The following is a 12,119-nucleotide window of genomic DNA, read 5'->3' on the forward strand; positions in this document are numbered from 1 at the left end:
CTCCCCCTTCATGTGACTTAATGCATAGTCACTTCTTCACGTAGACATTTATTTAAAGTATAATGTGGTCAGGAGGCCAAATTTGGCCATGAGAGTTAAACTGCACTGCGTTAATATCAGCTCTAATGTTGATTTGTTGTGTGGCCATAAGAGTGTTCTTTCATATTGACTAAGGAAGGGCGAGTTGTTTCTGATGCTTGTACAAGTATGTTTTATGTTATGGGTACAAAATAGGGGTATTAAACTCATAGAGAAAAATAAGATAATGTGCAGATATTTACCATTTAAAAGACACGATAGTTACTTCATTTGGGGCAGAATATTTTTTGAAAATGTGAGAATAATGCAGTCATGCTAAGCTAATACCTGTAATTCAGTTTGTAAAAATGCTGTGTACCTTTTGTTTTTCTTATTATGGTTGTTATTAGAGGAAAGTACAGTTTATAGTCTTACAGACTATAGATAGAGATATAGGACTTTACACATTAGTTCTTGTTACACAGCTAAATTTATGTTTGGCTCTGGGCTCGTTGCTGAACCTGTCTGGGTTCCTTCTCTGAAGCAATATGCTACTTTTGTCTCTGCCACTCTGATACTCTTTAGCATGTAGTAGGGGGGTAGAACTCTGCTTCAGGTTTCCTGTTAGATCCTGTGTTGATCTACTGGCCTGAGGAGATCAGTGCACTGAGGTCAATTGGAGGTGTGGTAAATCAATGAATTTTTACTGAAAATGATGGGCTAGGTTCAACTGTTACTTTGCCACTTAAAGTTCATTGTACTTGTGAAAGGGATGGGACGTTGTGGACCAGTAAAATCTGGTCTTGTATCTTGGAGGACTTTTGAAGCTGCTTAAGTTGTGAAGTGTTTTTCTGGGCTATCACTGAAGGAACACCAGAGTACCAGTTAGAAATGTCTTGAAGTTTTATGTAAGTAGCTGGGGGAGGGGAGAGGAAGCAAAGGTGAGACAGACATACGGTGACAAGGAAAGAATTTTGTGTATTTTTCCATTGGAGATTATAGTGATGGATTCCTAGGCAACTGTTTCTTAACCTTTCAGGAGCATAAAGTGCTGCTTACTGGAACCCCTTTGCAAAATACAGTAGAAGAGCTGTTCAGCTTGCTTCACTTCTTGGAACCAGGTCGCTTTCCATCAGAAACCACATTCATGCAAGAATTTGGGGATCTTAAAACTGAAGAGCAGGTAAACTTATTTTGCACACTTACTTTACTATTTAGATATTGTGAATTTATCCATTTTATTGTATCTGAACTTCATTACTTGTTTTTTTCAAATAATACATATTTGCTTCCTGGAACACCATGGTGGGTTTATCCCTTTTTTTTTTTTCTTTCTTTCATTTAGTTGAAGGGGTTTTGCTTTTGGCCAAAAGTAATTCTGCCTTATTAATTTTCTGGTGGTTTTGGTTTGGTTTTTTAATTATTTTTAAATTTTTTTTAGTCCTTTGTCCATCGGTCTTGCAGAAACAGGAAAAAAATTCCCTTTATTGAAATGTGGTGTTTAAAAATAGAGATGGGGTGTCTCGTAATGGTTTCTGGATGAAAATACTTCTATGAGAATTAACTTGTCAGTTGACATTCTTCCTTGAACATCAGAGTGAAGGGATTGTCCCTGTAACTTCTGTGGAATTTACATCTGAGAGTTTTCTCAGTAACTTTAAATGCAAACAGGAACATACTTGAAACCCAGTTTAGCAAGAGGTAACCAAATGGAGGGAGGCTTTTTTTCCAGAAATAGATTTCTTGAGCTGTCCAAGAGAAGAAATGCATAAATCAATACAAAATGAAAGACCCTAGGTGCAGCATGTTTTGTATCTCAAATGTAAAATGTTTCTTTGTAGGTATCAAAATATTTTAAAAGGTCAAACCACCTTTAATATTAGGAGTGAACTGAACCATGACACCTTAATTTGGCCCTTTGCTTCCCGTGATTACAGCTGTACACATTTTTGTGTGTAACTTTGTTGGCTTTGCCTGAAAATTTGATCTTTGGTATCTCTTAACTTTTGACTGCTTGGATTTGTTGTCTTTCTTTGAGAACAACTCTTTCACACATCATAGTCTAAATTACAAAATAGCTCTTCCTCTAGCCCCTGGCCTCCTGGCAAAATAGGACATGTTTCCATAGGTTGTGCATGCTATTACATGTCAGTCAGAATAGACACTGACCTGACTGAAAGTGAGCCAGCTCTGATGCAGAAGCCATGTACTCCTGTTGATTAAGTGTTTGAACTGCAGCTAATGTATGCTAACTCTCAACATAGCTTTTGTATGACCAGCTCAAAATGACTGGAGACTTTTGAAGCCATACATGGAATTATTACTAAAATAATGCCCTTGGCTATGATCAGAATTAGAGCCAGGATTGCTTGGTTCAACAAGTTCAGGAGAACTTTATCTGTTGACACTCAGATGTTTTAGAATTGGGTTTGTCTTTCAAGTGGTGGGACAGGTTATGTGTTAATGACTTGATTTCCTCTCCATTCCTTGCAGTCGTATTCTATGTATTTTCTCAATTGTTCCTCCCTCTGTGCTAATTACCTTTTTTGTTTTGAATGCTTTATTACTAAGGGAATTATGTAAATTCAGGAGAAAGTGCATTTTGTTCATATTTCTGCTGTGCAGCTCTGCATCAGATGATGACCATTTTCAGGGTGAATTGTTAGCTCTTCAGCCCTGAGATGGTTTTGAGACACAGCCTAAAACAACCTAAACCCCAGGTCTTTTGGGCTTTTTTAAATGGAATACATTTGAGTTTTTTGTGTAAGGGATTTTGCAAAAACTTAAACTTAGCCTTTTTTAAAAAAAAACCTGACATTTTCTTCTTTGCCCCCCCCTCCCCCCCCCCCCCGCCCCTTTAGGATGTGTCTTAAAGAATATGCCACAAAACCTGGGGAAACTAAAAGTTATCGGTGTCATAAAATTTAACAGAAATACAATGTTTTCAGTTTAGACCAGTTCTAAACAGTTTTCTACTTCACTGGATGTCAAAACTAGAGGAATAAGAAAATAATTAGAAGCAGACACTTAAAGTGGAAAATAGCATTAAATACTCATTGGTAATTAGAAGTGAACTGCAAAAGTTATCTTAAAAGTGTCAGATTTGCTTATTTAACAAAGGGTTAGCTCTGTATGATTTGTGTGCAGTATTGTCCTGTCTAGAACGATAGTTCTGAGTGAGGTCTATTTAATAACAGAGATCACTAAACAGAAGGGCTACACACCAAAAATAGACTTTAGAAAAGTGTGTGTCACTGAGTTAACAAGGAGAACTTGCTGCTGAGTCACTGAGGAAAGATTTTTTACAATGCACTCTACTTGGCATTTGAGGTAGAAAACAAGGTTTTTAGAATTAAGGAAATTCCAAGATGAATATTTGATTTCTAGCAGTTTTAATTCAGTGATTTTATTAAACATCTGCTTTCCAGGTGCAAAAACTGCAAGCTATTTTGAAGCCGATGATGCTGAGACGTCTCAAGGAGGATGTGGAAAAGAACCTGGCCCCCAAAGAGGAAACCATCATTGAAGTTGAGCTGACAAATATTCAGAAGAAATACTATCGTGCTATTCTTGAAAAGAATTTCACATTTCTTTCCAAGGGTGGAGGTCAGGCAAATGTACCTAATCTTTTAAACACTATGATGGAACTAAGGAAATGCTGCAATCATCCATACCTTATTAATGGTAGGTTGCCTACTTTTCTCCTCATTTGAAAAATGGTTGTAAAAATATTCACTAGGTATAAATTCTATTTTAGTGTGTCTTTTTATTTATTCATTTAAGTAGAAAAGTGAGAACCTTTTAGATTCTCATAGGTATGGATATCTGCTAGCCAGGGCACCGCTGCTGTTGCAGCTGGTTTTTCCTATGCTGTTTTGTTCCAAGGCTTCCTGACAGACTTAGCCGTGACTGAGTTAATGTTGGTATTATAAAGTTTCCCTTTCTGGTATTTGTGGCAAATGAGACTTTAGTTATCATGCAGGTTGTTGGATGCTGGCATGAACATGGTAATTTTTTCTTCCCTTATAGTTAGCTGGTCCTTTCTTTTTTGCTGTTGAACATCATAAGGTAGTAACTTAAAATTTCTAAATAAAAGTTACAGAGTAAGAAATTGTGATCAAGCCTGTTTTTATGGCCACATGTTGTCAGTTAGTTTTCTTAATTTGACTAGGAAGAGGAAGATTAGGTTGAATGTCATATTAGACTTCAGTGACTTTTTCTGTGTGATGGTACTGGTTTTAGATCAGGATTATTTTTGGCAAGTAGTATAGAATTATAAAATATCTTAAGTTGAAAGGGAGCCATAGGGATTATTGAGTCCACCTCTCTGCTCTTCACAGAACTACCTAAAACTAAATCATGTGACTTAATAACCAGGTGGTCCTTGAGCTCTGACTCACTTCCCTGGAGAGGCTGTTCCAGTGACCAGCCCTGTGATGAACCAGCCAGCTCTAGCAGCCTGAAGTGTGCTAAACTTGTATGTGCTGGTCAGCTCTTCCCTTTGAGGATGTAACACAAGCCTCCATACAGGGTTGCATTCTACTAGTTTCTTGTTTCCCAGCTCTGTTTCTTACTAGATATGATTTATGGTTGGTTTATACTGGTTATAGGCTTTGTGAAGAAAGACTGTTTTGTTCCAGAGCCATATGTGATTTCACGTTTTTTATTGTATGACTTCCATATTGCAGTACTTAAGTTCCTTTACACTTTTTGTTTAAAGGTGGGGAGAAATGCTTCAGCTGATTCATGAAATTGCATCTAATTATATTTCATGCACAAGTAATTATTCCAAAGACATGATATAGGCTTATTCCGAAGTACTTCAACTCATCCATGCTGGAGGCTGTTCAGTTTCTAAACTCATATGATCTACAGTAAAGTAGCTTTATGGTTCCGGTGTGGGGTTTGTTGGGGTTTTTTTACTTGATTTTTGGATTAAGTTAATCCGTTGTCTAAATGAGTTTATCAGAATAGTTTAGACTGTTCAGGTTATGGGTGTCTGAATTGATGCTTATTGGCTTTCTACTAGTTTTTAATCTTGCTATTATTTTTCCTTATTTCATGTTTCTTGAAAGAAAAAAAAAAAAACTGAGTGTTTTGCTGCTACTGTGTTTTGTCAAATAGAGTTTATGGGCAGTGCTTGCAGTGTTGCCTACAGCAGTGATTATTTTTTTTCCCCTCAGAACTCTTGTATCATTTAATATAAATTAGAGACTGATAAAGTTCAAGTGTTAATTTAGAAAAACTGAAATATTTTTTGATGACTGTATCTTAATCTTAATAAAGGGAAGTGGGTTTGTCTCTTGAATATGTTTGCCTTTCTAAGGTTTTTGTGATGCTTTGACTTGCTTGGTATCATTCAGCAACATGGCAGGTGGGTTGAGCCTTCAGATTTGAGGAGAAAAAGAAATCCTGATGTGTTAGCATGGAGATGGAACTAAACAAATACATCCTTTGTAGTTCTAGGACAGAAAATACTCCTACTTGCTATACTCTTCTGAGCCCGCGGTTTTATTTTGTTGATTGATGTTTAACTACTCTGTAGTTAGTGTAATGGCACAAGTTTATTTTATTTCTGCTAAGAGTTTTTGCAGTGTGAGTACTTACAGTTGCATAGTATTCTCCTGGTGAATGACTTCTTGCAGTAACAAGCTCTGTTTTCTAAGCTTAACTGCTTTCATAAAAGTGTCTCTGAATTCTCATTTTCTTCCCAATTTGTGGAGTTTGTGAGCAAGCAGTAGTGCACGTGTATTTGAACATGTTTTGTTTTGTGTCAGAGTTGCAAGAAAGTCTTTTATATAACCTTCAGTTGAGGCTCTATGATAGAAGTAGTATGGTAGGAGTTGAATGTAAAGTGGGGTTTTAATTTCTTTCCTGATCAATAGGTGAGTTCTGTGGTCTGCTGAGACTGGGAGTAGGCTTCTAGAGGTAGTTACTGCAGGTTGAGTATTCCCCAGCCAACTTGGGTAAAGCATTGTCTGTCACTTTTCTCAGGGCTGGACTCCTTGTTTTCTCCATAGCAACCATTCTCAAGTATTTATACATCATTCCTCTCTCTGTCTCCAAGAACCAGCAGTGGGGAATGCCTCAATGCTTACACATCTTAGTGCTGAACACCAGAAAGGCTCCTTAGTCTGTTTGTAATGCCCTCTTGAGCCCTGGAAGCCTCTCCTAATGAAGAGTAGAAGTGGAGGTTTCCCTGATTGACCAACCACACATTCAAATACCTTCCTTTCATCCCCTGCTAAGAATCAGCTAGAATAGGAAGTAGTTTTACAGATCAGCAAGTACTGCATTAAGTAACTTTTTGGGTAACAGGCTGCTCAATGGACATAATGTAATTGCAATTGAAGAAAGAACAAAAAAAAGATGATCTACAGGATTTAGCTAGGACAGAGTTATTGAAAGAACAGATTTTTGGCGTTATCTGTAGTGGATTTGGGTGATGCTAAGACCACATTCTGATACCGTAAGTTCACCATTCATTAAACCAGATTGTGGGTTTGTTGTGGTGTGGTTTGTTTTTGCAAATGCTGTTCTTGCATATTGGGTTGCTTCACAGTAGTGAAACCTAAATCTGGATATCACAGTTGAGTCAGAAATAATTGCTATAACCTGGAAAGGTGACTGAAATTACTGGATATGAAATGTTTGACAGCCTTCTGTATGCTGGAATTGTCAAAGTTCATGCAGAATTGGAGATTTATTGCCCAAAATTCTGCCTGTTTTAGAGATAGGCGCTGATATGATTGAAGGGAACTTTGAGTGTCTGCTTGCACTCATTTCATATGGGCTTACTTTTCTTATATGCAAACCATTAGGATGAGGAGTGCTGGGAGCAGGGAATCTGGATCAGGAAAATCCAGGGATGTAAAACTACCTTGAAACACAGTCCCATCTTGAGTCCATCAGGTTCTGTAAGAGTGAGCAGTGTGAGTGCATGGAGCAGCATGGAGCTGTCAGGCAGCCTGCCCCGGGTGGAATCTGGTTCAGGCACCGCATTACAGCAGGCACTGAACCAGCGATCGCACAGGGAGGGTGCCTTTCCCTGTTTGTTTACAGGCATCTACTTAGAGCTGGGATTTGAGAGAGAGAGATGCTCAGCAGAAGCCTGGCAGTAAGCTGTTCTTCCCCCTCCCCCAGCCTTTCCATCTTTACTTGTGCTTTTCAAAAGCAGTGTTGAAGCTGAATATTAGACAAACTAATATTCGTACTTTATAAATACATATATATATAGAGTTTATAAAGTATGAATATATATACTTTATAAACTACATTTTGTTGGGGAAAAAAAAGCAGAGGGGAAAAAAAGATGGCTCGAAAAAAGGCTTATTTGGAGGTGAAATAAGCTTAGAACAAAGATTCCTAACCTTTTACATGCCGAGAATGGCAATCTGATAGTTCTTGGAATTGTGCACTTAGTGGAAGTGACATAAAAATGGAATAAAAGTATAGAAAAGGTTGTAGAGAAAGCTCAAACTTTTTCCATGGTCTTCCAATAGTGAGCAGAACAAGGAAATAGTTGCTGCTGTGCATATCGTTCATAGGCAAAGCAACTGGCAAGAGAAAACTTTTGACTAATGCTGGAAGGAATAAATACCTTGGATTGCTTCATCAAACTGAACAAGAAAAAAATACATTCAGTGAGAAAAAAACTAAATAGAAGATAAAATAATAATTTCATAGCTGCTTCCCCCCCAATTAGTTTTTTGTTTGGATTTTGATTTTATAATTAATAATGAAAGAGCAGGTTCAGGTCATGTGGATGTTTAAGCGTAATTTTAGAGGCACAGAAATAAATGTGTTTTGTGTCCCTCATATTTTCCTGTAAAACAAGACATTGTTTTCTTTCATTTTACATTTTTAAAAGGAAAAAAAAAATCCATTTTATCAGTTGAAATATGTTTCATTTTCTTCATATTTTTAAATTTTTTTTTCATTGAATTGTGTGTGTCAATAGTTCTATGAATATATTTAGGAAAGAGTTTAGTGTTGTTTAAAAGAGGAAAAAATGAATGGATTCTCAGAGTTATTTTTTATTTATGCTGTATTTGTGTATATGTTTACTTCAGATTTAAGCGTAATATTTTTTATAAATGTTTATTTTTTATAAATGTTTATTCACACAGTGCTTTAAACATTCCTGCAGTTTCTATAGGGTATTGAAGGCGAGCTCATTGTTTATTAATAAAACCCTTTGCAGTGTTCATGTATTGCTGTCCAATCTTTGCAGGTGCTGAAGAGAAAATTTTGGAAGAGTTTAAAGAAACACACAATGCCGACTCTCCAGATTTTCAGCTCCAGGCAATGATCCAGGCTGCTGGCAAGCTCGTACTGATTGACAAGCTGCTGCCAAAACTGAAGGCTGGTGGCCACAGGGTGCTTATCTTTTCCCAGATGGTGCGCTGCTTGGACATACTGGAAGACTACCTCATTCAAAGACGGTGAGAGCAACAATATAATACAATTATAAATAAACTGTGCCTTCCTCAGTGACTACTGCATTTAGCCTGTGTGTAATACATATTGAAAGGGAAGAAATTAAAACAGTGTTTTCTGTGGTAATCTGACTAAGAGAAAGAGCAAACCTGGAGGTTGCAAGTACTGAGCCTTTTCTTTTGAGTGAATACAAAACGACCTTATATGGAGAACTTTAAACCTCTCAGTTTAGCTCTCAGTTAAATGTTTTTGGTGGCTGTAGAGTTTTTTAGTTTAGGCCTAAATTTTTATTGAATTCCTTTGAGTGAAATTCTGTTCTTTACCAAGGAAAGAGACAAAGTAGTGTGTCTTTATTGATGAAGTTAGTTAGTCTCTTAGTTTGTGGTTCTTCTAACCCTCATAGTAACATATTTGTCTTTGTTTTTTTTAATTGCATATTCTTCTGAAGAAGCAATGCCATTGCAGTAAAGCAATCCCTGTAATGCATCTATTTTTCAGGTACCCATATGAACGAATTGATGGTCGAGTGAGAGGCAACTTGCGTCAAGCAGCTATTGACAGGTTTTCAAGACCTGATTCTGATAGGTTTGTTTTCCTGCTGTGTACAAGAGCAGGAGGTTTGGGCATTAATCTTACTGCTGCTGATACCTGCATCATTTTTGATTCAGACTGGAACCCCCAAAATGACCTCCAGGTAATATCACAAGAAATTACTTTATTGAAAATTTTTCTTTGCCTTTTTATTGTGAAATTTTCTTCACCTACAAGAGAAATTATCTGTTGTTGCTCTCTTGAAAGGATAAACAATATTATTTATATTAAAAAAACTCAACACTTTTAAAGTAGGTTCTCTGTATTGATTATTTAAAATTCTTTTTTCTTCCATTTGTAACCTGTAACTGAATATCTGTCTTTGTTTCTTCAGGCTCAAGCACGATGTCACAGAATAGGGCAGAGCAAATCAGTGAAAATTTACAGATTGATAACAAGGAATTCTTATGAAAGGGAAATGTTTGACAAAGCTAGCTTGAAGCTGGGCCTTGATAAGGCTGTGCTACAATCTATGAGTGGAAGAGAAAATGCCACAAATGGGGTAAGGATTAGTTTTTTGAGGTGCATCATCAGCAAATACTATGGATGTGCTACACTTTGCTTGCCTGTTTGCGTTTTAGCTGGAGAACAGTGGTTTTCAGATAGAGTGCGGCTGATAGTTTAAAATCGGGTTAAATAAGGGCATTGGCTACATGAACTGGCTCAGCTTATCTAATGGCTCTCTTCTTGCCAAAAGGGGGCAGGTGGAGTCATGTTCCCTCAATCCCGATCCATTCTCATTATTCCACCCTTTACATTATGTTGATCCTGGCAATTTATGCAGTTCTTCTAGTTAGCTTTTGCTGGTGTAGCCTTTTAGCTTTGGGACTTTCTTTTGCTTTAGCTTTTTTGTTGGGTTAGTAAGTTAAATCTGCTCCCAGGAGGAGTTTTGCAGTTGTCAAAGCTAAAGGGATTCAGTGACAATGAATTATTAAGTCGTTTAAACCACTCACATAACTTCACCCTGAGAACGTTGTTGTTTGTATTCTTCTTTAAAAGGTGATTTCAGCATGAATGTTTAATTGACCACCACATTATCATAGAGTTTCAGTTCTTAAAATGCCAAATAAGAGGACAATCCATCTGATTGTGCTGTCAGATGAACACGTTGGCTGATGTCAAAAAAACCCAAAACTAATCACTCTTATGTGTTACAGGTGCAACAGCTGTCTAAAAAGGAAATAGAAGATCTTCTTCGAAAGGGGGCATATGGTGCTCTGATGGATGAGGAAGATGAAGGGTCTAAGTTTTGTGAAGAGGATATTGATCAGATTCTCTTAAGGCGAACACACACAATTACTATTGAATCTGAAGGAAAAGGCTCAACATTTGCAAAAGTATGCATTGACATTCAGAGGAAAATTAATAAAATGTGACCAGAATAGATGGCAGTATATTAAATTGCCTTCTGTGTCAATTTATTTTTTCAGTGTACTTGTCTTGTTTCTTTCTTAACAGTACCTCTTCCTAAGTATTGTATTTACTAGTGAAAAAGAGGTATTCTTCATGGCATGCAGTTCAGAAACCAATCCATGTGTTTTTACTTTTACTAGGCTAGTTTTGTTGCATCTGGGAATAGGACAGACATTTCTTTGGATGACCCTAATTTCTGGCAGAAGTGGGCAAAGAAAGCTGAGCTGGATATTGATGCTCTAAATGGAAGGGTAAGAGCTTTATGACTCTTCTAGCACAATTAAATTGACGATTTCCACCCGCCCCCTCCTAAATATATACATTTTCCCTTTCATTTTAGAACAACCTAGTTATTGATACACCAAGAGTAAGGAAGCAAACCAGACTCTACAGTGCAGTCAAAGAGGATGAACTGATGGAGTTTTCAGACCTGGAAAGTGATTCTGAAGAAAAGCCTAGCACAAAGCCCCGTAGGCCTCAGGACAAATCACAAGGTTATGCAAGAAGTGAATGTTTCAGGGTGGAGAAGAACTTGTTGGTTTATGGGTAAGATATGCAAATGAAATACATTAATTGTGGCTAAAGATATGAAAATAAATTGTATATAGCAAATAACTCATCCTTCTCTTGGACACATTCACGTACTATCATACTGTATAATGCTTCTACATACAGATATTTTTTGGTTGCTGTGTGTTATTTAGTTTAAAGTATCTGAGTGTCTCACAGATGGTTATGACCTCACTGGTAAGATAAGTGGTTTTGTGATGACAATATTTGTTTCTGGTTTCTCAGTGTAAAGAATTCTTAAGTTAAAGAGTTTTAACCTCTCTTTTCTAAGTGTTGAAGTGAGTGATAGTGTTTTTTTAAAGGACAAAATGGTTTTGAAATCAACAGTCAATCTAGACTTTCTCACCACTTAAATTCAGATATTTGATACTCGATATTTTCCCATTGAGTGTACTGATTTGAATTTTATCTCTTTGCAAGCAGGTAGCTGTATTTGACTTCTCACCTCTCACATGGTGGCCTTCAGAATGACTGTCTTTTTTTAGAAATTAGTGTACAACAGTTGCTAGTAATAGGTTTCTGGATCAAAATAGGAATGGTTCCTCAAATCCCATAATTGTAGGAATTGGTTGAGTTTCCTATTTGTAGCTTACTGGGACCTTTAGAGTTAAACATATGTACTTTATTAATTTGACTCTAGTTCAACTGCAGCTTTACGAGCAGTGAACTTATTGCCTGTTCTGTAAAATAAACATTCTTAACTCTTTGGTGCTGGAGGTTGGATTCCCTGATGTAACCTGCAAATGCAAAATGCATTAGTGCTAACACAGGAGGTCCCAAGTTGCTTGATACCGGGAGTTAAATTGAAAGCCACAAATAAAAATACCAGTACCCTGGCTGTTGTATTGAACATATTTTTCTTATAGCTGGGGTCGGTGGACTGACATCCTCTCACATGGGCGCTATAAACGTCAGCTAACAGAGCAAGATGTGGAAACCATCTGCCGGACTATCCTGGTGTATTGTCTTAATCATTACAAAGGGGATGAAAATATCAAAAGTTTCATCTGGGATCTGATCACTCCAACTGCAGATGGGCAAACTCGAGCTTTGGTTAATCATTCCGGTATGTCTACCACAATCAAATA

At 37.1% G+C, this 12,119-nt stretch overlaps 1 protein-coding gene across 1 annotated transcript in view; it reads left to right on the forward strand.

Moving 5' to 3' along the window:
- Positions 1–12,119, forward strand: part of CHD7 (chromodomain helicase DNA binding protein 7) — a 129,962-nt gene that overhangs the window by 99,501 nt on the left and 18,342 nt on the right. The window contains exons 14-22 of the mRNA XM_083884904.1: positions 1,058–1,201; positions 3,447–3,702; positions 8,252–8,462; positions 8,956–9,151; positions 9,383–9,550; positions 10,206–10,385; positions 10,602–10,712; positions 10,802–11,007; positions 11,898–12,097. Coding sequence (XP_083741030.1) covers positions 1,058–1,201; positions 3,447–3,702; positions 8,252–8,462; positions 8,956–9,151; positions 9,383–9,550; positions 10,206–10,385; positions 10,602–10,712; positions 10,802–11,007; positions 11,898–12,097 — 1,672 coding nt within the window. The remainder of the gene's footprint in view (positions 1–1,057; positions 1,202–3,446; positions 3,703–8,251; positions 8,463–8,955; positions 9,152–9,382; positions 9,551–10,205; positions 10,386–10,601; positions 10,713–10,801; positions 11,008–11,897; positions 12,098–12,119) is intronic.

Source organism: Zosterops lateralis (assembly GCF_965231275.1).
Source record: "Zosterops lateralis genome assembly, chromosome: 1".
Taxonomy (NCBI): domain Eukaryota; kingdom Metazoa; phylum Chordata; class Aves; order Passeriformes; family Zosteropidae; genus Zosterops; species Zosterops lateralis.